Source organism: Pseudorasbora parva, chromosome 21 (genome assembly GCF_024679245.1).
Source record: "Pseudorasbora parva isolate DD20220531a chromosome 21, ASM2467924v1, whole genome shotgun sequence".
NCBI lineage: Eukaryota > Metazoa > Chordata > Actinopteri > Cypriniformes > Gobionidae > Pseudorasbora > Pseudorasbora parva.
In genome coordinates, this window is record NC_090192.1 from 9,624,027 (window position 1) to 9,649,578 (window position 25,552).

Below are 25,552 nucleotides of genomic sequence, written 5' to 3' on the forward strand. Positions count from 1 at the left end.
CCTTGATACAGCACTCTGGGAACAGCCTATTCGTTCAGAAATTTCTTTCTGTGTCTTACCCTCTCGCTTGAGGGTGTCAATGGATGTCATGTCAATGGTTCTGGACAGGGTCGGGTCGGCAGTCTTACCCATGTTTGCGGTTTTGAGTAATGAACCAGACTGGGAGTTTTTAAAAGCCTCAGGAATCTTTTGCAGGTGTTTAGAGTTAATTAGTTGATTCAGATGATTAGGTTAATAGCTCGTTTAGAGAACCTTTTCATGATATGCTAATTTTTGTTAGATTTTTGAGGAATTCTGGGTTTTCATGAGCTGTATGCCAAAATCATCAGTATTAAAACAATAAAAGACCTTAAATATTTCAGTTGGTGTGCAATGAATCTAAAATATATGAAAGTTGAATTTTTATCATTACATTATGGAAAATAATGAACTTTATCACAATATGCTAATTGTTTTAGAAGGACCTGTATAAGTAGGCGAATTGGGATGCAGATGAGTATGACATAAAAGGGATAGGCATAGATCTTGTCATGATCTTTATGCTTCACAATGTCAAAAACCTAATTAAATGTCAAGTAGCGTAAGAGTGTCATTCCTTTAATCCAGTACTCTAGAGCAGCACAATCGGCAGCAGTCAAAAGGGTCATGTCAAATTAAAATGCATCAATTGTTTTATAAATCTTGAGTGCTCATGTTTCATCTCTGCAGATTGTCTCATTCTCCAGACTATAGTGACCTCAAACTATAAACCAACAGCAGCACTTCAGTTCTTTCACCATCCACTGACAGTTTTGAGATTATTTGTGGCTTTAGAATGCCACCATCTCTATTTTTCATTCACCACCTGCTTCTTTCACACATTATTCTTCAAAGGATCCATTTGAAAGTGCCATTTGGATTAGATTGTGAGAGGGCACTTTTTTCCACAAGGCAATGCCTTTAGTGGTGAGTCAATTATTGTTTTTATTATTTTGGCAAGCTGTGCTCTGTATGTTAGAAGAAAATCATTGACATGAGTAATCTTCTGGCCTAAAATATCTGCATTCTTTAGATTAACACCAGAGTGCAAAATGAGAACTGACTGGCGTTGACTGGGAGGCCTTCTGGATCTGTTTTGGATGGTTATACATTTCTCGTTTAGACAGAATAGTCCTCACTTATGTCTCCCGATAATCACTCTAGGGTTCTATTGACAGCAAACTCAAATTGTTCAGATGTAAGACATGTTTCCAGAATCAATACTGTGATTGATGGAGTTAACAGGCTCTGGTGTGCTCGGGTGAAATTGGAGGTTTAAAATTAACATAGGAACTCTAGAATGTCTTGTTTCCTTGTTGTTGTTTTTAAATTAAATTGTATTAATTAAACAAAAGAAACAACAGTTTTTCAAAGGTGCAATAGATGATCTAACTTTAGCCTACTAGCATTGAAGGCATACGATCCCATCCTCCCTGCAAATCGCCGTCCAAAGCCATGCCTCCTCCAAAACACATGAACGCACACAGATAAGAAGCTAGACCACCAGAGATAATGTTTTCGGGTTATTACATTATGGGTTGGTTAGGACAATATATATTAAACTAAATACATTAAACAAGTAAATATAGGGTCCTAGAACTGTGGTCCTAGAAATGCAGGGTTTGCGCCCAAGGGTGAAGAGATGGATGTGAGTGCATTTGCTATTGAAACAAAGTGGAGCTGGATGTGAAATTTTTAACTGCGTCGAGCTGAAACTAGCAAAAAAACACTTGCGTCGTGCCTGGCATCGCATTGCGCCGGGTGTATCAAGGGCTCGTGTTGTTGTGGTATGCAAACACGTTGACTGACAGGGAACATGCATTTCAATCGGACCGAATGCAATGATTGAATGAACATTTATTGATGAAATAATTCGTAGTTATGTAAATTCAAATAATGTAATAATTCAAAATAGCAATAAAGCTAAATAAATAAAAATAATGAAACTAAAATGAAATATCACTGCCATCTAGGTGTTCCATATTTCTCAGTACTGGAAGTGTGTGTGACTGTGGCAAATCAATACATCTCTGATAATAGCAGACACTATGGAGGCATAAAATAATAATAATAATAATAATAATAATAATAATAATAATAATAATAATAATAATAATAATAATAATAATAATAATAATAATAATAATAATAATAATATGATTTTATTTCTATTCTATAAAGCAATAATAATAATTGTTATTATATCATCATCATCATCTGAAATGTTTTATTATGTTTAGTGTATTATTAGATTAATGCTGTAAATATTACACATGTAAGCCAACATGTTGTAAAAATTTGTAAATATAGTTTTGCAATTCTACATATATTTATATATATATATTACATTTAGGCCTACATTTAATCATTTAGCAGACGCTTTTATCCAAAGCGACTTACAAAAAAGGGGAGAGCAATAGAAGCAACGAATAAAACAAGGCCAACAACCTGTAAGAGCTGTAAGACGTCTCAGTTAATTAGCACAGTACACTTTTTTTAATTTATTATTATTGTCTTATAGATTAAAGTGTGATTGTGTTCCCCTATTGTAAAAAAAAAAAAAAAAAAGATTACAACGAAAGGACTTTTAGTTTGAAAAAAAGTATTTTGGCGGAATTTTACAAATTCACAGTTTCTGACTTCCTATTATTATGGTGTTGTCAGTTACGCTGCTGTTTTATCAACAGATGCGTTACTTATTGTTCAAAAGGACCAATTATACTACTAGGTAAAACAACAAAGGGTGTTATTATAGGTAAACAAAACGTTTTAATTATAAATGTATATATAGATGGCTTGCTGTAAATAAATAGCATCAGCAAATTTGGTTATCTACGTTAGATCTAACGTTAGTGTTTGGGTAACGTAACTGATGTATTCATTCATTCATTGAGCTTGCTCTCGTTTCTCAGTTGTGTCTGTTTCTGATTTCAGCTTAAGTCATGAGTGAATTCAGAATTCATCATGATGTTAATGAACTCCTCGGGCTCCTTAATGTCCGCGGAGGAGATGGTGCTGAGGTCTACATTGATTTACTGCAGAAGAACAGGACTGCATATGTTACCACTACAGTATCTGCACACAGTGCTAAGGTGAATGTGTTTCATCTCCTGTTACACGTTTTCTGAATGCACTAGACTAATTTACATTTTGTCTTACAGGTCAAAATGGCAGAACACTCCAAAACACCTGAAGACTTCTTGAGGAAATATGATGAATTGAAGTCAAAGAATGCACGCAACCTCGATCCACTGGTGTATCTGCTCTCCAAACTCTCCGAGGATAAAGAGGTATGTAATGAAACTCATTGTTAAATTCTAAACAAGAATATCTGAATCTTCCAAAAACCTGTCAAGAATATGTCTGGGTCACATCATTTCACCCCAAAAGCAAGATAAGAAATATTCTGCAAGAAGATAATTCCTATTTATGACCATTAAAGGGATAGTTCACCCAAAAATGAGATTAGCCCATGATAAACTCACACTCAAGCCATCCTATGTGTATATGACATTCTTCTTTCAGACGAATACAATTGGATTTGTAAATAAACTAATGTCCTGGATAATCCAAGCTTTATAATGGCAGTGAATGGCAACCAATTTTGAAGCCCAAAAAATTCCATCCATCCATTATTAAAGAAATCCATACAGCCCCAGGGTGTTAATAAAGTCCTTATGAAGTGAATCGATGGGTTTGTGTGAGAAAAATATCAATATTTAAAACCTTATAAAGTAAAAGATCACCTTCAATATTCAACTTGCGCAGAAAGTGTAACGCCTCACGCAGTTCAAAATGCTTACGCTGTGTCCGCTGTCATACGCTTACTTTACAGTTGCGCTTTTTTCATAAGTTGAATACATAAGGCGGTCTGGCTAGTCTTACTGTAAGTTAGGACCTAAACCCAGGCTTTTTTCTTTTGATATTGGGGTGTTGTGGAATTGTGACCTAGACATTTTTCATGACTGCTTGTATTCTTTAGACTTTGAAGTTCCTGCAGCAGAACGCCAAGGAAAGATCAGAAATGTCTGCAAACGCGGCATCCAGCACCACTGCGTCGTACAGCATTCCTGCAACCAGCAGCAAAATGTCCATGCAAGAACTGGAGGAATTGCGGAAAAAGCTGGGAAATGTCACAGCCAGCTCCAGTGTGCCGCAGGTAGTATGAGGAACCTGGAAAGGTGATATTAATGCCAGTTAATTCTGTACATTGCATCAGTTAACGATCGTTTTGTTTTCCTGCACAGTCTTCTGAAGTCATCCGAAAAATGCTAAGAGACAGACATAATAAGAAGAACCCTACCCAGCCGAACCCTGTGTTTCCAAACTGGGTGTATGACCGGCCTGCACTGATTGGGGATTTCATCACTAGCCCCACCCCTGTGGGAGATCCCGTGGTGGCTATTGGTATGTGACAGGCCTTTCTGAAATTGGAGCACTAGATGAATAGGGAACAGAGGTGGAACTTATGTACACTTTTAATTTTACATATACTTTAAGTATTTAAGTAATTAATTGGATCGTTTTCGTTTGCTAATTGCTATGGTTTCTGTGCTCTTGTTCTTGAGGGCAATTTGTTTTGTAGATGGTGTAAATCCATATACGGCAACATAAAACGCACAATAACACACATTATAATCAGATTTTTTGCCATATTAAATCAGTCCCCTAGCCTGACGTGGTCATACTCAATTCTAGTCAGAATATGAGTCTGAAACTGCTCCATTGGGCTGTGATTATGAGGCGTTTTGTTGTAAAAACTTGGCAACCCTGTCTGCACGCACGCTGAAATCAGGCTGGAATAAACGATCTTTGCTGGTGTTGTAAAATAATTGAATGATACACAGAGTACTTACCCAACATGATCATGATTTCTGAGAGAAATTGTGATGGTGAATGCATACACAAGCAAGCTCTCCGTTTAGGATTCAAACAAATATAATCCAAGCCCCTTTGATGACGTGCATGATTACGTTACTGTTTATCATCTGTCCGTCACCATCTAAAGCCCGCCCTGATGATTTCATTGGTCCGAACAGTTTCTTTTCGGGGATAATTACACCTCTATGGATCGAGGCCAGACCGAACCACCCGACCTAAAAATTTGTGGGCGGGGCTGAATTCGGCTGGCATCCAGGCTATCAGTCCCCACTATCTTGCTGCACATTTTGATTGTGACTAGGGTTGTGCCGATAGATGTGCTGATGTTGACATATCTTCGATTGCTGAAGCCTTTGATGATATTAAGGCGATAATTGGCTAGTTTTTCCATTAATGTATTAAATTATTATTATTATATTCAGGCTAATATTACTATCAAATTATTATTAGGATATAACATAAGTACATAACCACACTTGTGACACCGACATGTGCGTATGAGGACTTCTCAATTAAATCGTTTTTAATGTTGTGTTCACACTTGTAGTTTGGTTTGTTTGGCCTGATCGGTTTAACATTCACCGAAACTAAAAATACCGAACCTAAAGGCACAGGGACATGTTCACAACGTGATTGGTCGGCTTTTATGACGTATTGCCTAATATTTTGAAACTAAACTTACCGAATATCCAGAACAATGCTGTGTGCTGGGCTAATGCTTTGCAAATGATTAATCGTGATTAATCGCATCTCAAATAAAACGTTTGTGTTTACATTATATATATGTGTGTGTACTGTGTATAATTTAGTGGTGGGCCGTTATCGGCGTTAACATGCTGCGTTATTATATTATTGGGCAATAAAAAAAAATGACGCTGTTAATCTATTTTCAAAGTTGGGTTGGGAGCTGGGTCTATAGCATTTCCCAACCGGGGTGCCGTCTGACGAGAGCAGTGGTGCCGTGCAAAAGGTGCACTTGCACCGCGGTTTATCTCTCATCCAATGACGCATATTTAATATGGGTTGTTACTTGAAAATAATGCTTTATGTATGTTTCTGTCACTGGATACATGTGCTGGCTCCTCAGTGATACATTACAACAGCGATAATAAAAGAAAAACATGGGCAAAATGGCCTCTCTTTGTAAACTGTTCAATGCATGCGAGTGCTGCCGTATGTTCAAATATGACCAGTTATTTTCACCGTCATCACCCGCGTGTAAGCCAGAAGACGCTGTGAGTAGATTTGACTCTGTGCTCTTGTCCCAAAGCTCCCAAACGTCTCACAGCGCGCAAATATTGAGTTATCTTTCAAGTCTTGCGCTTGAACGGACAAACTCACACAGAAAGTATGTCAACATGTCCATTTTGACGCCCAATTTTTCAGTTTTTGATTTGTTAAAAAAGTTTGAAATATCCAATACATTTCGTTCCACTTCATGATTGTGTCCCACTTGTTGTTGATTGTTCACAAAAAATTACAGTTTCATATCATTATGTTATATGAAATGAAATGTGGCAAAAGGTCGCAAAGTTCAAGGGGGGCGAATACTTTCGCAAGGCACTGTAACTATACAGTTACGTAATCTAAGAAAAAATATAGAGGGTAGTATATTGTAAAGATGGGTTTATTGTCCTGCCTTTGCGGCAATGCACGTGTCAGCAGAGAAGAGATATTGTTGCACGAGGAGAAGTTGATGAAAAAAAAAGGAATAAAGATGGGACCAGATTAATATTTAATAAACAAATAAAATTATAATAAATATTGTTCAATTCCATAAAAAATAAGATTAGTCAATTTGAGTCGATTTCATAGTGACTTCAACAAGTTTAATTACAGGTACAATGCCACTGGCTGCACAGGAACAAGCTCTGGTTGAGGACCTGCTTTTTGTGCTGATTGGTGTGGATGGGAGAGACGTCACAGCTCAGCCTGTGCTTGGCAGACAGAGCCGCTCCTTCATAGTAGATCCTTCCCTCGACATGTCCGTCAAAGAGCTGGTCAACCGGATATTGCCGGTCGCATCCTGCTACTCCACTATCACACGGTTGGTGAACTATAGTATGGTTAATAGTTATATTAGTCATGTGTTTACATTAATATTAACCTAGTTTTGTTAGTAATGTCAGAGGATTGTATTGGCCTTCACACTATATGAATTCACACTATTCATTTGCATAATCAATGTCCAGCTTCACAGAGGAGAAGTCATCGTTTGAGTACGGACAGGTGAATCACGCTCTGACTGCAGCCATGAGGACTTTGATGAAGGAATACCTCATCCTGGTGACACAGCTGGAGCATCTCCACAGACAGGGCACGCTCTCCCTGCAGAAGCTCTGGTTCTACATACAGCCCACCATGCGCACCTTGGAAATCCTGGCCTCCATTGGTAAAACGTTCAACATGTGTGGTTACTCTTAAAAGCGCAGCACATTTTGGACACGTCTACTGGAGTAATGAGTTAATTTTTTACTTTTTGAGCTTTTTCTTGCTCATGTAATTTGCACAGGATTAAAATAAATTCTGGTCAGGAAAAACTTTGATTTAGTCTTGACAAAGGTCTTATCTGAAAGTTTAAAATCAAGTTTAAAGTTTGATGGTTAGACATTCTAAATATAACATGAATTAGCATGGTGGTACCATGTTTTACAATATTGTTAGCATGTTTCTAGCATGCTTTTACGTTGTGCTAGCATGTTTTAACACACTGTTAGCATGATTTAATATGCTCCTAAAATATTTTTAGCACGGTAACTTGTTTTAGGATGTTGCTAGTATGTTACTAGTATGTTTTAGAACATTGCTAGCATGTTTTAACCGGTTTTAGCACAATGCTAGAAGGATTGAACATTTTTCTTGCATGTTGCTAGCAAATCTTAGCATGTTCAGCACATCGATACCATGTTGTTAGCATGTTTTACCATGTTCTAGCATGTTTCGGATGGATGGATGGATGGATGGATGGATGGATGGATGGATGGATGGATGGATGGATGGATGGATGGATGGATGGATGGATAGATAGATAGATAGATAGATAGATAGATAGATAGATAGATAGATAGATAGATAGATAGACAGTAATACATATTACAGACAGATTACATAAGTAAATGAATAGCATTGTTGACGTGCTCATGCTAATGCACTTTCTCCCTGGTCTCTTTCATGCAGCCACCTCTGTTGACAAGGGTGAATGTATGGGTGGCTCGACCCTCAGCCTGCTTCACGATCGTACATTCAACTACACCGGAGACAGCCAGGCTCAAGAGCTCTGCCTCTATCTGACCAAAGCAGCCAGTGTCCCCTACTTTGAAATACTTGAGAAGTGGATTTATAGAGGCATCATTAAAGACCCATACAGGTATAATGTGATCCCTGACCAACAGGGCTGTGAGATATTCAGAACTCCTTTTAAAGCTACACTGTGTGATATTTTCTCCCATCTAGTGGTGAAAAGGTATATGACCATCCAGTGAATAATTGTTTCTGCTCCTCTCAATTTCGATTTCGTTTCAACTCCTACGGTGGCCGATTTAGTCATGGCTTTCAGTTCGACCTCTTCGGTGAGTGTTGCGTCAACTCAAGTGATGAGGTAATTTTTGAAAACTATTATAATTTGCAGTTATTTAATTTACCAAATGATCTATGATCAAGTTAATCTATGTAAAATGAATAATAGAACTGAATAATAACCAGTTCATTGCTAACATCAGCTATCAGGTTCCCAGACGAATGCAAGCTCTTAGTAAAGTAACTTTTATCAGTATTATCATTATTCTGTATATTGTACAACACCACTAGCGTAAGGCAAACAAATTATAATGCAATTAAAATATTAATCTCATGTTATCCGTCATAGAACACGGATTTATGTTATAAGGTAAACAATACTTTTTCATCATTGACGTGAGGAAAACTATCCTAGACGTCGTTCTAGTGTTATGCACAGCACACCATGATATAATTAGCCAAGCAACAATAAAACCTCCAATATACACAAATAGGCTGAATTAATATTACCTGTCGAGAAGAAAGCAGGCAATGTCGGCGTTCTTTTTAAAATCGTTGCTCCTCATGAGCTCTTTCCATCTTGGAAAGGCCACTCCAATATTTACTTTTGTCTTGTTGATTTGCCTGTCGCGTTGCCGTCTTAATTCTCTTTTCCGCTTCCTTGGCGACTCTGATACATATCCCGCAATGTTACTAGGTCCCCGACCGGGGTCGAATTCGGTAATCAATTCCGGGACGTGGTTGCTTTCACACAGAAGGCGACCCGGCAATGTTCCGGGAATATTGCGGGTCCGACGTGCAGTGTGAAAGGGGCTTAAGAGTGATGATCCTCCATCATCATAAAGCAGCCTCAAGCAATCCTCCTCTTCACATTCGACGCAGTGCCATCGAGTGTAAAAACGCGAAAAGCGAAGCTTGAATTTACGGGTATGTCCCTCTTTGGCAAATGTACTTTCAAGATGGAGGAGCAACATGGCGACCGCCATCCGAACCCTCAACATCTATGTATTTTCAATGGTATATTATAAAATTATGAGAATGCATTATTACTTGAAAGAAGTAAATATACATTAATGAGCACATATATTTTTGAAAGAACTAAGTGATTTTAGCTAAGAATAAACTAAAAAAGTTACACAGTGTAGCTTTAAATTACAGTTTCTGAATTTAAATTGAGGCAGCAAAGGATACAGAATTATCATATTAATACATTTTACTAATAAACGTGTTAAATACAACATATGGGCCCTTTTCACATTTCTGGGGCGTTCAGAAGCAGAAACATCCATCCATCCATCCATCTATCTATCCATCTATCCATCTATCCATCTATCCATCTGTCTATCTATCTATATATCTATCTATCTATCTATCTATCGGTAAACTTTATTTACATTCGCACATATTCTGTGACTTTCCAATATAGGTTAAAAATATGTAGAAAGATTGATTATGTTGGTCAGAAGAGAGAAGGATGTCAAACTGTTACTCTCTCAGCTGTTGGGGTCAACAGCATTTTCTGACATTTATATAAGGTAACACAAGTATAGTGTTATAAATGTATATTATTATTTGTATTTTTTTATAAAAAATGTATATACAAAACTTTGGTAGAATTACGATGTTAATAACTGTGAAAACACTTCATCCATCTGTGAAAGAGTCAATTGAGTCTTTCCAGAAACATTAGAGGACATTAGTAATATATTCTAAGAAATGCTACCTACACACACACACACCAACACATATATACACTATATATGTATGTGTGTGTGTGTGTGTGTAAAATACTTGTACTTTATCATGTAACTTGAGAATAGTCCAGTTTATATAATATTATAATAATTAGATTAAAGGCAAATTTGAGATCATTTTTAATGCTTTTACTTCCTGTCATCCCTTTTTTTCAAATTCCACTTCAGCATAGTTCTTGGGCAATTCAAGTCAGATTGACAGTGATTGCTTTAAAGGCAGCCAGTTGTTAAATTTTGCTGACCATGAATGAATAAACATTTGAGTGGAGCACATCATACCACATTAAATTGAATAAAATAAACCTCATCACATACTATGTTTTTTATTTATTTATTTTTATAGTGAATTCATGGTTGAGGAGCATGAGCTGCAAAAAGAGAAGATTCAGGAGGATTATAATGACAAATACTGGGATCAGAGATACACTATCGTCCAGCACAGGATCCCATCATTCCTTCAGAAAATGGCAGATAAGATATTAAACACAGGTGAGGCATTTTTATACACAAACCATTATCTCAGTTCCAAAACTTAACTCGACAGCATTTTAAGTAGTGATAGAAGGCAGGTGCCTATGTAGATAGTATACAGCATTAGATTTATGTCTACTAGAAAGCAATTCTGGAACACGGTATAAATGTCAAAAACATTCTAACATTTTCTAATGGTTACAATGCCCAGCTGAAAAGAATAGAGTGACTAAATACATTTTTTTCATAAACAGTCCTAACTTCTTTCTATTTTCAGGCAAGTATCTGAATGTTGTCCGAGAGTGCGGCCGTGACGTTACCTGTCCAGATGCCAAAGAGGTTCTCTACACACTTAAAGAGAGAGCATATGTGGAGCAGATCGAAAAAGCATATTACTATGCCAGCAAGGTTCTGCTTGACTTCCTGATGGAGGAAAAGGAGCTTGTTTCACGCCTGAGGTAAAACTTGAAGTTTCCTACGGTCATGTCAAATCAGGTCAACTGTATGTGTACAGTATTTCACTTTTAACAGTACACATATCATTTCAAGATGTACCATTTGCAGGAAAAAAAGCTTTTTTGATAAATAAAATGCTTTTATTGCAAAATAATTTAAAATAATGGTAAAAATAAACACTTTTTGACATACCGGTACAATAAAAATAACCTGTAGCCCATCTAAATTATATAACATATATATATAGCTAATAGCTATCCGTTTTATAGTGAAAATTATGTTGTCAACCAAAATTGAATTAACAGTAGATGTGAAGTCTAATAGTATTTTTGAAATCTAGTTACTGTCTTACATTTTAAAATCACGTACATTGGAGGTTTGGTCCTGTCGGTGCGGCGCGCAAGTGAACGCATCGCTTCATAAAAAATAAACATTAATTAATATCTTAATCTTATCTCTGTGTAAATTATTTTATTTTATTTGTAACAGCCCTATAGTGTCTTATATTAATTGTACGTAAAGTTCAAATTTAAGAATATAATGTGAAACCTGAAGCACAGCCTATTTTTAATAAGATTAGGGGGAAAATTCCCTTTATAAAAGGTAAACATATCACAAATATGCAGATTTTAAATATGTCAAAGTGGAATGAACACTCATTCATGTGCTTGTCCTTTCGATTTACTTGTCCGAAGGACAAGCACATGAACATCCTTAATGTCGAGCCGTGCTCAATATGTCTGTAGTCTTAATCTTTTTCTAAAGCCCAAAGTATACTACTATTATTTTCACTTACACGCACACAACACACGCAGTGGACATGTATGCAATACAATATTTTCTTGTACATTGTCAGTGCTATTTCTCTCCAAAAGTTATGAGTGCTAAAAATGTCTTTTAAATCATTTAAACTAGAGTTGTAGGTATATCTGAAATCCTTCACACAAAATGTTGTCAATGTGGGCATCGATTGTTGTTGCCATCTCCAGTGGTATGTTGTTGTCTGCTCCCTTTCTTTTGTTACTTTGAAACAAAAATAAAGGTAAACATGCAAGCTACGTGTATAGAGCGGTTAGAAAACTGACATACAGCCTCTTCTGACAGCAGATACTGAATTTAAGAGTTCACAGGCTCTGTTTAGTTAAACTGCATCTGACAAAAGTGTCAACAACTTTCACGATTGGATTTAAAAATAAAAGCCTCACTTTAGTAAAACATTAAGAAATACAATTTTGAATACACACTGCAACGCACTCAAAATGCTCTTGCGTCTCACTTTTGGGTCAGGACCCACCGGTTGAGAAACATGTTTACAAGCAAAAACCGGAGTATACTTTAAGCGTAATACGAGAAACAGATGATTTGGTATTGTTTAATAGTTGTGAACTGAATATCTCAATATCACCTTATTTCTTAAATTTGTGGTGCAGGTCAATCAAGCATTACTTCTTAATGGATAAAGGAGACTTTTTCGTGCATTTTATGGACCTGACGGAGGAGGAACTGAAGAAGCAGGTTGATGACATTATTCCTCCACGTTTGGAGGCTCTTTTGGAGCTGGCGCTGAGGATGAGCACTGCCAACACAGACCCCTTCAAAGACGATTTAAAGGTTGAACGCTTCTCCATGTTCTCAATTACTTCATAAGTAGCACTTTGTAATACATATATTTGTCAGTTTGTGCATTCTACATAACAGTGTGCTACAATCAGGTAATTTTTTTCCGCATGTATGTGTTTATTTACTTTGCAAGATGTGTTTGTTACTTTTTTTATGTTATGCTGACTAATGTGGCAAATATCCTTAAATCACACTCAGATGTGATGCAACAAGATTCCATTCACAAACAATTTGTCTGTCAACATTGAATGTGAAAAAGGGGCATAGCCCGACAAAAAAAAAAAAAAAAACTAGCTGCACAAGTAATCAAAATAACACAGAAATCATGATATGGCTTAGCTTTTAGTTGTCAAATTGCCAAGGATGTTATTTAATTAAAAAAATATATATGCATTTCATATTTCAGAGTGACGCGTGGCACTGTGTTCTTAAATGTGAGCAGCTCATTATCCACTGGTGTTTGAAGCTTCTCAGAGCGGCTCCATTTGGGAAGGCAACATGCACCATCCATCTGAAAATGAAAATTAAGAAATTAAGACAGCCATAGATAATGGTGTCATAATTTTACAGTTGTAATGCCAAATAACATTATTAGTATATTATTTATATTAAATAATTGTTTTTATTTTACTGTGAGTGAAATATTACAATAGTAATAATGTTTTTATTTCAATAGTTTTTATTTCAATTTTTACTTAGTGGTAATAAAATGTATCAGCCCTACAGGAAACCACAGAAGAAAAATCCAAATAGAAAAGCAAATGACGTCTGGCAATTTAAGACATTTCTTGTATAAAAGTGGTTGTCATCACCCATGGTTGTATTATTTGGATGGATGGTTGAGTTTCTTCTTAGTAAATGACATGCAAGTGGCCAAAAATAGGCAACAGGGCATAGTTTACATTGCATTATTTAACACAATTGTTCTCTTTCAGATTGACCTAATGCCCCATGATGTCATCACCCAGCTGTTGCGTGTTCTTGCTATAGATACCAAGCAAGAGAAAGCAATCATTAATGCAGAGCCTACAGAGGTGTCACTTAGTGGCCTGGAGGCTTTTTCCTTTGACTACATCGTCAAGTGGCCACTTTCACTTATAATCAACAGGTAGGGGCCTACTCTGACTTCATATGTGGCTGTATAGCTTTCATTTCAAGCAACTTAAGTTTGTGATTATACCTGTGCCTTTTAAAGGAACTGGTTTGTCATCATTTACCCTTCATGTGTTGTTCTAAGCATGTATAAAATTGTGGTCACAATTACCGTTGTTAGGTGCATGTGCAATTTATGGATTCTTGGAAATGTTGCACATTACACTATGCGATCGGAAATGTTTAATTCCCATGTGCATTTAACCAGTGGGGTGAAATATTTCTCCACATGGATGTTGCAATAGGTTAAAGTAAGGTAAATTTGCTGTGTTGACCAACATAAAGCTGCTTGGTTTGAAAATGACTTGTGATCTGTACGTCATACATCGCAACACTAATGACGATAAATAATGGATAATTTTTGTGCAAAATTTCTCCAAAAAAATCACTAATGTGACTGCACATTTACAATTAACTACTCCTTTAACAATGCTCTGTTGTACAGGAAAGCCCTGACAAGATACCAGATGCTCTTCAGGCACATGTTCTACTGCAAGCATGTGGAAAGGTTGCTCTGTAATGTGTGGATCAGCAATAAAACAGCTAAGCAATATTCACTTCACTCTGCTAAGTGGTGAGACTACATGTACTTATTTTTGAATTTGAACTGTGAGTTCAAGTGAGCATCTTATTAAGTTGCTCTTGTTGATGGTAGGTTTGCTGCTGCCTTTGCATTAAGACAACGGATGCTCAACTTTGTTCAGAACATTCAGTACTACATGATGTTTGAGGTTATGGAGCCCACGTGGCACATCATGGAGAACAACCTGAAGTCTGTGAGTCACTGAAATAAAAACCAGCTCTCACCTAAAGGGATTAAAAGGAACACCTGTTCAATTTCTCATTAATGCAATTATCTAATCAACCAATCACATGGCATTTGCTTCAATGCATTTAGGGGTGTGGTCCTTACAGGCCATGCCTTGTTACCATTGTGCAGGCTGGTGGTGGTGGTGTAATGGTGTGGGGAATGTTTTCTTGGCACACTTTAGGTCCCTTAGTGCCAATTGGGCATTGTTTAAATGCCACGGCCTACCTGAGCATTGTTTCTGACCATGTCCATCCCTTTATGACCACCATGTACTCATCCTCTGATGGCTACTTCCAGCAGGATAATGCACCATGTCACAAAGCTTGAATCATTTCAAATTGGTTTCTTGAACATGACAATGAGTTCACTGTACTAAAATTGCCCCCACAGTCACCAGATCTCAACCCAATAGAGCATCTTTGGGATGTGGTGGAATGGGAGCTTCGTTCCCTGGATGAGCATCCCACAAATCTCCATCAACTGCAAGATGCCATCCTATCAATATTGGCCAACATTTCTAAAGAATGCTTTCAGCACCTTGTTGAATCAGTGCCACGTAGAATTAAGGCAGTTCTGAAGGCGAAAGGGGGGTCAAACACAGTATTAGTATGGTGTTCCTAATAATCCTTTAGGTTAGAATTTAAAGAGCACTACAATCATGGTTCTCTCAAATAATGGTAATCAGGCTGTTATGTAATCATCGTGATAGGTCTGGCAGAGCACAGAAGTTTAAATTAATTCACAGTGTGTGCTTAAATCACTTGTCTTTTTAGGCCTCCAACATTGATGACGTGCTGTGTCATCACACCAGTTTCCTGGATAACTGTCTGAAGGACTGTATGCTCACCAATCCTGAGCTGCTTCGGATCTTCTCCAAGCTCATGTCTGTCTGTGTCATGTTCACCAACTGCATGCAGGTAAAAATACAGACATTATGGAGAGAGAACTAAAAGTACTAAAAACCTGTTAGCAAATATACTGCCATTCAAATGTTTACAGTCAGTAAGATTTTTTTTTAAATGTTTTTGAAATTCTCTTATGCCTTCCATGGCTCTATTGATCCAGTAAAAATACAGTAAATATTGTGACCTATTATTACAATTTAAAATAACAGTTTTCTATTTTAATAAATGTATTTTATTCCTGTGATGGCTAAGCTGAGTTTTCAGCATCATTTATCCAGTCTTCATGGTCACATGATTGTTCAGAAATCATATTCTCATATGTTCTTGCTTATTAAAAAAAGTATAAATAAATAAAAATAATAATCATCTTACTGACACCAAACTTTTGAATGATAATGTACATAACATTTAGTTTAAATATTTGTATATTTAATTATGTAATTTATTAATTAAATGTACTGTTATTTTCATTATGACAGTTTTCTTTAATGTCAGGATAATGCTGGAGATTTTATGTTGATTGTTTTGCAGAGGTTCACTCAGAGCATGAGAATAGACAGCGAGATGAAGGCTGAACAGACAGACGAGGCAGAGAAAAAAAGACTGGCCTCTAAAGTGAGTCACTGGCATTAAATCAGTTATTCTACCGATACCGAAAATAAAAAGGCTTTTTAAAAACTGTGTCATCACTCACACACTATAATCTGCCAAAAGATAATGAACTACAAGCAAATTCTTCTATTTCATGGAATCTATTTTTCTTTATCTCAGTTCTTAGCTGAGCATGTGGATGCCCTCCAGTCTGACTCAGGGTTTGAGGGGACAATCAGCAAGTTTGACAGTAACTTCAGCACATTATTGCTGGATCTTTTGGATAAGCTCAGCATTTACAGCACCAATGACTGTGAACACAGCATGATCAATATCATCTACAGGTGGGTTGTGGAAGGAACCTTACAGTAAATCTTCCCTCAGTACATGTATCAGTGCGTACTGATTTCAAAAAGAAAGAAAATTCTGTCATTATCATTCCAAGTAAAGATCTTGTGGTAATCGGAAGCTCAAAGATGTGGTAATCGGAAGCTCAAACATGTTCGCTTGATGTCGAGAACCAATGAGGTTCATTCTCTTGTTACACAGCACATTGAGGCTTCTTCAAGAATCACTGAGGTTTATTTTTGTGCTATGCAGCACATTTGAGCTTCTGCAAGAACCAATGCGGTTCATTCTCATGAACCAATGAAGTTTATTCTTGTTATGCAGCACGTTTGAGCTTCTGCAAGAACCAATGAGGTTCATTCTCGTGTTACGCAGCACATTTGAGCTTCTGCAAGAACAAATGAGGTTCATTCTCCTGTTATGCAGCACGTTTAAGCTTCTGCAATAACCAATGAGGTTTGTTCTCACACGTCAAGCAGGTTCGGGTTGAGCTTTTGTTTATGTTTAAGTCAGAAAATTTGGACTAAACCGTTCAATTAATATGAATTAATTTTCTTCTTTATGAATTTTTTATGAACTTTTGAAGCGTCAAAGTGGTAGTTAAGTGAATAGTCAATAGAGGGACAGAAACCTTTTTTATTTCATCAAAAAGAACTTCATTCGTGTTCTGAGGATTAACGAAAGTCTTACGGGTTTGAAACGGTGTGAGGGTAGAGTAAATAATGACAGCATTTTTAGGTGAACTATCCCTTTATAATGACAATATAAATGTGCATCACAAGCGTTTGAAATGTCTTACTTTTGAAGAGCTTATATAATCCTCATTTAAATTCAGTTTTATAGGTGCTATGAATAATGTGAATTTTTTTTTTTATAGGCTGGACTTCAATGGCTTTTACACAGAGAGACTAGAGCGAATGGCCATTGAAAGGAGCCAGAAGACTGCTGCATAGCATTGCCCATTATAAAAATCAGCTGTTTTCAGTGTTCAGTGTGCTGATGTTGCCTCTTTTTACACTTAAATATATGTAGTACTATTAAGTGGTGCTGTAACAAAGCATTTTAAACATTTTGCCTCTCTATTGAAAATGTATTTAATGGTCTTGTACAAATTTCCCCCAACTGAAAACCCAATATAATAAAGTAAAAATGTAGCTTTCTCTTCTGTTCTTTATCTGTCTTTCTCTGCCTCTCATTCTACATCCAGATATATTTTGGCTACAATGTAAAGAACAGCATAACTAATGTGACAGGTTTGATTATGGGGACACCCCCCAATGTAAAAATGTATAAGTGTTATACATTTTGTTCCTGAAATCTACCCTTGGATCAGTATAATGTTGAAAGAAAAGTTTATTCTACTAAAAAGTTTTGAACAGCAAGACATGCTGAAGGCTTGATCCAGATCCAAGTCTGGATTATGTGATCCATTTCGATTTCTAAACAACCAATGAACATATCGAGATAAATTTGTTTTGAACAAATTGGTTGAGTGGATTATTCAGTTATTATAACACACATGAAAATGCCAATTACTGGCATTATGATGTCATTTAAACTGCAGAAAACAATCACTGCTACTAATGCACGGATATTCAGCCAATCTGAACGCGCTCACAGCCACAAGCGGAGTGATACAGAAATTTAAGAAGTGCTCCGCCTATTTAGGACGCACCTTGGCCAATCAAAATCGAGGACCGGAATTAAAAGCTACTGTTTGACGAGGGGATGCCAACATGCCGCACAGAAATCTCCTCAAGTCTGCAGATTCTGAACCCAAATGCCCTGAAGGTAATAGGAGAATGAATAATGTCAAATTATTTAACCCTCATGACATACAACACCCCCCAAACACTATACTAATATTCTTTTGACGAGCACAAACTATGTTGATCTGTGATTCGTGCAATGCACCGCTAGGTGGCGCTTGTGATTCGTCTTTTAAACTTCAAAATGAGTAAGATTCGTAATTTTGGGGTATTTGGGCGACCATGCAGTTGACATTTATTAATGATGTATCAAAAATATTGCATAATTTAAAACCAATATTTGAACATCACTTCCGCGAACTAAGTGAACTTGAACAGGTAGGCAGTCTTTCACATCGTGTCAGTGAAAGTCCACACCCTTTACAAACTGCAATGAGCGCACATGCTCACATACAGAGAGAGACATCATTATGAAAGTGCATTGAATGAAAATCTGTTGTGTTTACTGTCATGTTGCGCGTGGCAGTGGAGTCTGCGGCGGGTTTGCCCAAGAAGAAACTGGGCAGCCCAGACCCCGTCACATCTGTGGTGTTTAAAGGTAAGAAATCCTATTTTCTTTTACATGTAGCCATTAAACTGCAAAAAATAACGGCACCGACTGTTAGTTTTGACCGGGTTTGACCTGCTGGCTGTATAATTCTAGACGAAAAGAAGAAAACCAAGTCCATTAACAATGAAGTAAACCCAGTATGGAATGAGGTCTGTTCAGCTTTTGTTTATACACAAATTAATGTGATTATTATTTGTGTGTGTATATGTATGTATGTGTGTGTGTGTGTATAATATATATACATACATACATACATACATACATACATACATATACACATATACATACTTTAAAAAAAAGAGAGATTTAAATGACCTGAGGCTATGACTGCTTGCATATTAAACTTTTGCATGACATTTGTCAAAAATTTTTTTTGTGTGTGTGTGAAGTTTTCAATGCTCTTTTCCCTTTTAGACACTTGAGTTTGATTTAAAAGGTGTTCCTCTTGATTCTTCCTCCTACATTGATGTGCTTGTGAAAGACTACGAGACTATTGGCAAGGACAAGTGAGTGTTTTTCAACTGCTCAATTGAGTCATACACTCAATATTAACCAGTGTAATACAAACAGTGTGGTGATGAACTCTTGCTCCCACCTTAATCAAATACAAGTTGTGTGACTACAAAAGTTTAAGCATATTGGATACAAAAGTTTTGACCTTCTGGAATGGACTCTGCAATGTCTTGCAATTCAGTAAAATGCAGCAAGAGTTGATTATCTTGGTTAGATTTACATTGCCTGTCACTCCTGTATTGATGTCAGAGTTTAAAACAGTCGCTGCATTTCAGGGTAATGGTGAACCATGTTAATCTGGGTTTTCTCAGTTTGGCTCTGTAATACCCAGCACCTCACATATACACACCCTCACGGCCGTGTTCAGACCTGCTCTACAATGCCATGAGGGGTGGAACGGAGGCGTTTTGTTCGCAGTACTGGATGAATAAGTAATTGTTAGTTCCTGGTCTGAAATGCAGTTCTCGTATAAAAACATGACTAGAAGTAAATAGATGTAAATAGAAGGGTCTTAGAGCTCTTTATCGCCATGTCGGGCTATAAATGTCATGCATTTCCAGTTATTCTAGATGTTTCTATGAGAATGGCATTGGAGTAAATCCAATGGTGAACACAGAGGAACATAACTCCCACTGAAATTTACAATTATGCAAATTCATGCAAATTGTTTTGTTGATGTCACGTGGGTCTGTCATTTATTCCATAACTTTTTCATTTATTCCATTTAATTTCCATAGACATTCTTTGTCTTTTATGAACAAATTGTTTTCTAACATCAGTTATATATAATTATTATTATTAGTAGTAGAATGGATCTGATTTAGTTTGATCTTTGCGCAAGTACTGATAGTGTGCAGGATTTTTTTATTTTTGACTTTTTATTTTTTTTAGTCTTTTCTCCTGCACCTATCTATATAGGATGAAGAAGCTAATATTTTGGGTCTTGTCATGTAGCTTATGTTCTTGATCTTATAAGAACACCATTATACTGATGCATTTCTTTGTTTACCTGTTGCTGTGTTGAAAGAGCACTAGTTGTGGGATTGCACATAAGTAGTTAATGTGGACTAATCAGAGTAAAACACCATTGCTCAATTTCCCTCTAATATCAGTGGGATTTAATGTGTCTCCAACACAGTGGTAATGTATTGTGTTAAATGACTATGCAAGGGCTAGACTAGCAGTTTTCTTTTCTGTGTTTGATGTAATGCCTATTGAAAGAGGAATTTGGAGCAGAACATATCTAATAGTCTTTACCTTGCATTAAAAACCTAAACATGAACCACATGCTCCAAAAACTCAACATTTTAAATTTAATGGGATCTTTAATAGATTTTTTGGGCACTTTCCTGTAGTACATGCTCCTGGATCAACAATATTCTTATCAATTCATCAGAGTTTAGAGATAGGGCAGGCGTATCAAATTATAATTTGGACTGAGAATTTTGTTCCAGAATGTTAGAGATGTTGATCCAGCAACGTATTTGGAAAAATCTAGTGGGACACATGTATTTTCTTCTTTGGAACAAAAGCTGCATTGTAGCATTTAAATCAATTCTGTTTGAGAGTCTGGCAAATGAAGAGCACCACGGCACTGATCTAGTCTGCTTCCTACATGGCCTGAGTTGTATAGTGAACATTGCATTTAGAGTTTAATTTCCAATGAAATACTTTCATGTGTGTGCTAAGGTACAGGGGAGTGTGTATGATCATTGTAATTCAGAGGTTAGTAAATATTAAACGTACTTGGAAGCACCTCAGGTCAAGGATCTAAGAAATAACATTCCATAAAGGAAATGGAATGAGGCAAAATGTTGGAGGGTGTGGTTACCTTTGCTTTATATGTTTGCTTTGCCATGTTTGTTTGAAACTTAAGATCAGGTTTTGAATAATAGATTGGAGTCTGTTGAGAATTTTGCTCAATGCAAATATTGTATTTATTGTCATTAGATGTTGTGATATTTTACCTGAGAATCTTGTTCATAAGAATATATGAGGCAAAACTAAGCTTATGTAAGCGCTTTTATAATGGAATTAACATTGGCATCATTCAAGATACCCAAGCGGAGCTGAGGTCTTTGTAAATAGTTTGAAAACAATTGCATGAATGTTGAATAGAATTAAGGCAATACAAATGAAATAAAGCCTAAGTTTCATAATCAAAGATTATACAACCCATTTTAATTATCTGAGCGCCTTTAGGACATGTCCGAATCCACTTTTGCTAGATTAAAAACATTTTAAAAAGTCTGTGCACCAGGCACATGGTCCAAATGGGTTGTACTTAAGGTGCTTTCAATATCCCTCCTCGTTTCCTCGCTCCTTCGTCCTCCATCCTATGACCCGGAAACCAATAGAGCTCAGCCATCTTGTAGGAGATCTCAATTCTCTAAATGTACCGTGAGGAGGCGAGGATGGAGGAGTGAGGAGGCTTCCTGAGGAGTCGTGAGCGAGGATACACAGGTGTATCCTTTGCGGAAGTGTTTTATCGAATAAACGAGACGCAATCATTAATTCTCCTCAGAATTAGTTTATTGTGCCACAGTTTATTAATCATCATTATTATTATTATGTTTACATGTACAAGACACAAATGTTTGTCAAATAGCAACACCTGACAGTTGCAGAATTATATCAAAGCACAAGAAAATGAAAGAAACAAATAGAAACTTATACTATATAACGAATAAAAAGCAATTAATAACTGGAATTTGTTGTTAATAATAACTGGTAATATTAATTAAAATATGGACAAATGTGGTATTTTGTGGAGGCTGAAGCTTACAATATAAATCGTTATTTCTAATGTTCAAGAATCCCGACTAAATCCAGCGGTACAGAGTCATCATTAATTGACAACGCTTTGAAGTGACGTTAAAGAGAGCAAGGATATATTATTTCACTTGATTCAATTCCTCCGTCCTCGCGTCCTTCACTCGCATCCTGAAGGGGTGGAGCTAAGGCGCGAGGAAAGGAAGCTAGGAAAGGAAACGAGGATGCACAAATAAGAATTGCAAAGCACCCTAGTCTCTTGTGTGTCATGTGTTTTAGGCATAACGTGCAATAAACCAATCAGTGTCTCATATTCCATTCCTTTTAAAGTCCCAGTGAAATGGAATATTCAATAGAGGGCAGCATTTTCAAACATAAGCCGTCAAATTACTTTTCAGATTTTGTTTAAAGATTGCCGCAACAAAAAAGAAATTCTATGTATTAACTTTGAATTGCCCAGATTAATTGTTCACCCTAAGATCTTTAATATGTGCTAACAAAGTAAATGGGGGCCATTTTGATTTCATGTGGACTTTAAAAGCCAGCTGTGCTTACACCATGCAGATTCTCTTTTTAAATGGCAGAATATGTGAGCGGAAAGACTGACCGCTTCTTCTTTTATTTTTAAAAATAAAATAAGGGAATTATTTTATTTTTAATATTTAAACATATTTGTGTGTTGCTGCGCATCCCTGTGTGAAATAAGCAGAGTGTATGCACGTTGTGCACCCGTCTATTGCCGCCCTTTGAATAACACAAACACAATACTGTGCTATTGACTTTAGAGCAGGTTTTTGTTGGTTAATGGCGCAGTCATTTTCAGTTGACTCAAAATAGTGCCAACAATGCGCCTGAACACACTTATTTAATCAGCTGGGTGTGAAAATGAACTGCAAACTGCGTCGGGCTGAAACTACCAAAAAACAGTGGCGTTGCGTCTGGCATCACATTGTATGATAGGACTAGGCTAAATTAATTTAGATGCAAATTATTTATAAAAAATGATTGTCAATTTTAATTTAAGGCATGACGCTACAGGCAAAAAAGAAGTGCACTGAAAAAATGATAATATTATTGTCTGTGTAAACTACAAAACACAAATTTGTTGAAACGTTGACATAATGCGCATGTGTATTACGTGCATTACTGACATGCATAATACAGCGTTTTTATTGGTGAACGGATCATTTTGACAATGTTCATCTTTTCCGTACATCATTATCATGTAAATGCACCCTAAAAAAATCTTTCAATGTTTAGTGACCTTTAATTTGTAGCAAGAGAAACTAGGGGAGAGATTATTGCGTCAGACGTGTCACTTTGCTCACAGCTAATTGGTCCAATTTTGGTTTGAGATCTCGTACCCAAAACATAACCTGACCCAGGTTAAACCTTGGGTAAGTTACTATGGCGATGAACTAAAAGCCAACCACTTTCATGGTGCCTAAAACCCAGGGTTGGCACATACTAAACTGAAACATATCTGACTAGCCACCTAAATCGGCTTCATAGCAAAGTCCTCAGGTCTAATGTTTGTGGAGGGTCTCTTGTTATTATTGTGAAATGATACATCAGCCCACTAATCAAATGTATAGAGGTAGCATGTCAGTGTTTTCAGAAGGTAAATGCTGAATATGCTGTTGTTTGTGGCTACAAAATTAACAATCAATATTTTTATAGCAAATATTTAACTTGGCCAGGGAAATTCTTAGATGGAAAATGGTCTTTGAGTGTGTTCCTGGATGCTGACATACTAAGTGTCCCATTCACAGTGTGTTAATCTGGGTGGCATTATTTACTTTTGGAGATCTTTTTTGTGATGTCAGCGTTAGAGCACACAAAGACATTTTCTCCAGTGTTTAATATTTGTGCATTGTGCTGTCTGCCACCTCTGTTTATGATGTAGTATAATGGACTGAAAGAATTTGATTTTGCTTCCGTAATCAGATACACTTCCCTTTTTTATATTATGGAAAATAAAATAATTTATTATTATTTTATTTATATTTAAAAATGATAAGAATAAATTCATGATGGCAGCTAAAAAAAAAAGTTTTACAGGTGGAGCTTAAGATTATAAAGACAAATCTTTTTTGTTTGTTTCTTTTTGAATAATATTAACTGATGAATAATTCACACTAAGACTTGGAACATGAATTATGAAAATAAGTTTTAATTTCATGGTGCACTGCACATTTCTTTCGGCTGTTTTTCAAATGCAAATGAAAGCTTACACAATTTACACAGCAATATATGAGACAGATATTATGTTCTAAAGAAAAATGGGATGTCATTTAACCTGCTTGATATTCCACAGGCTTTATTTTAATTATCCTGTTTTGTTTGTTTTAGGTTAATTGGCTCTGCAAAAGTCTCTTTAAAAGACCTTGCCAGTAGCCAAGTTAAATCTCTCCCGGTGAAAAACTTAGCTCTGGTGGATGAAAATGGCAAGAACATAGGAGTGAGTGTTCTTCTTCTCTGTGCATCTCCTAAATCAAATAACAGTTTTAATGTGTATTTTTGTTATATTTTAAATGCATAATCTTATAAATAGGTAATGTAATCTGTACCTGAATTACATCCATCATTTACAACTTTTGCTCTTTTTATTTTTATTTATTTATTAAATTAAATACTTAAATACTTTCAGCTACCAGATACACAATGTTGGTTCTCATTCAATAATAAATGCATGGATTACTCGTATTTATACACACAGGAGAACTTCTCAAGAAAGATTTCCGCCTAACTCACAAGCATATGTGAATTTGTTCTTAATCTTGATATAACATTAAAGAGTTCGTTCACCCAATGAAAATTGTCATTAATTACTTACCCTAATGAGGTGACACCTGTAAGACCTCCGTTCATCTTCAGAACATAAATTAAGATTTTTTAAAGGCATTAAAGACGTTGTTACAAAGCCCATCTCACTACAGTGGTTCTGCAATAATTTTATGAAGCGTTGAGAATAGTTTTTTGTGTGCAAAAAAACAACAACTAAATAACGACTTGTATAGCGATGGCCGATTTCAAGACACTACTTCGGAGCTTTATGAATCAGTGTATTCAATCAACATTTCAGATCGCCAAAGTCACACGATTTCAGCAGTTTGGAGGTTTGACGCAATGAATCAGCAATCTTTTCATGATTCGGATTAGGCTCCGTGGCTTCAGGAAGAAGTTGGACATTGGATTTCAACAAAAATATCTTCATTTGTGTTCCAAAGATGAACGGAGGTCTTACGGGTCTGGAACAGCATGAGGGTAATTAATTAATGTATTTAATGACATTAATTTTTATTTAATTAGCGTAATTAATGACAGAATTTTCAGTTTTGGGTGAACTAAAGCTTTAATGAATTTGGATTATTCTAAATGAGTGACTATGCCCAAAGAAAATTATCTATTTGCATAAAACACAC

The 25,552-nt window shown here is 36.3% G+C and overlaps 2 protein-coding genes across 3 annotated transcripts in view; both read left to right on the plus strand.

Annotated features, from left to right (window-relative positions):
* The first annotated feature begins 2,639 nt into the window (after positions 1-2,639).
* Positions 2,640-17,682, plus strand: tubgcp2 (tubulin gamma complex component 2). 2 transcript variants are annotated; one of them, XM_067430028.1, is made up of 18 exons: positions 2,640-2,773; positions 2,953-3,110; positions 3,180-3,308; positions 4,001-4,177; positions 4,266-4,425; positions 6,739-6,946; positions 7,092-7,291; positions 8,077-8,266; positions 10,513-10,658; positions 10,918-11,098; positions 12,527-12,707; positions 13,652-13,824; positions 14,314-14,442; positions 14,524-14,644; positions 15,453-15,596; positions 16,116-16,199; positions 16,356-16,519; positions 17,401-17,682. In XM_067430028.1, the coding sequence occupies exons 2-18, from the start codon at positions 2,961-2,963 to the stop codon at positions 17,474-17,476; spliced, it is 2,613 nt and encodes an 870-aa protein (XP_067286129.1). In that variant the 5' UTR covers positions 2,640-2,773; positions 2,953-2,960; the 3' UTR covers positions 17,477-17,682. The 2 variants fall into 2 exon arrangements, with proteins under 2 accessions (XP_067286129.1, XP_067286130.1); XM_067430029.1 differs by having other exon boundaries at positions 2,654-2,746.
* A 982-nt stretch (positions 17,683-18,664) lies between these two features.
* The window catches only part of myof (myoferlin), a 36,599-nt gene continuing 29,711 nt past the window's right edge, over positions 18,665-25,552 (plus strand). The window contains exons 1-4 of the mRNA XM_067429631.1: positions 18,665-18,830; positions 18,936-18,991; positions 19,257-19,348; positions 24,480-24,588. Coding sequence (XP_067285732.1) covers positions 18,743-18,830; positions 18,936-18,991; positions 19,257-19,348; positions 24,480-24,588 — 345 coding nt within the window. The 5' untranslated portion in view covers positions 18,665-18,742. The remainder of the gene's footprint in view (positions 18,831-18,935; positions 18,992-19,256; positions 19,349-24,479; positions 24,589-25,552) is intronic.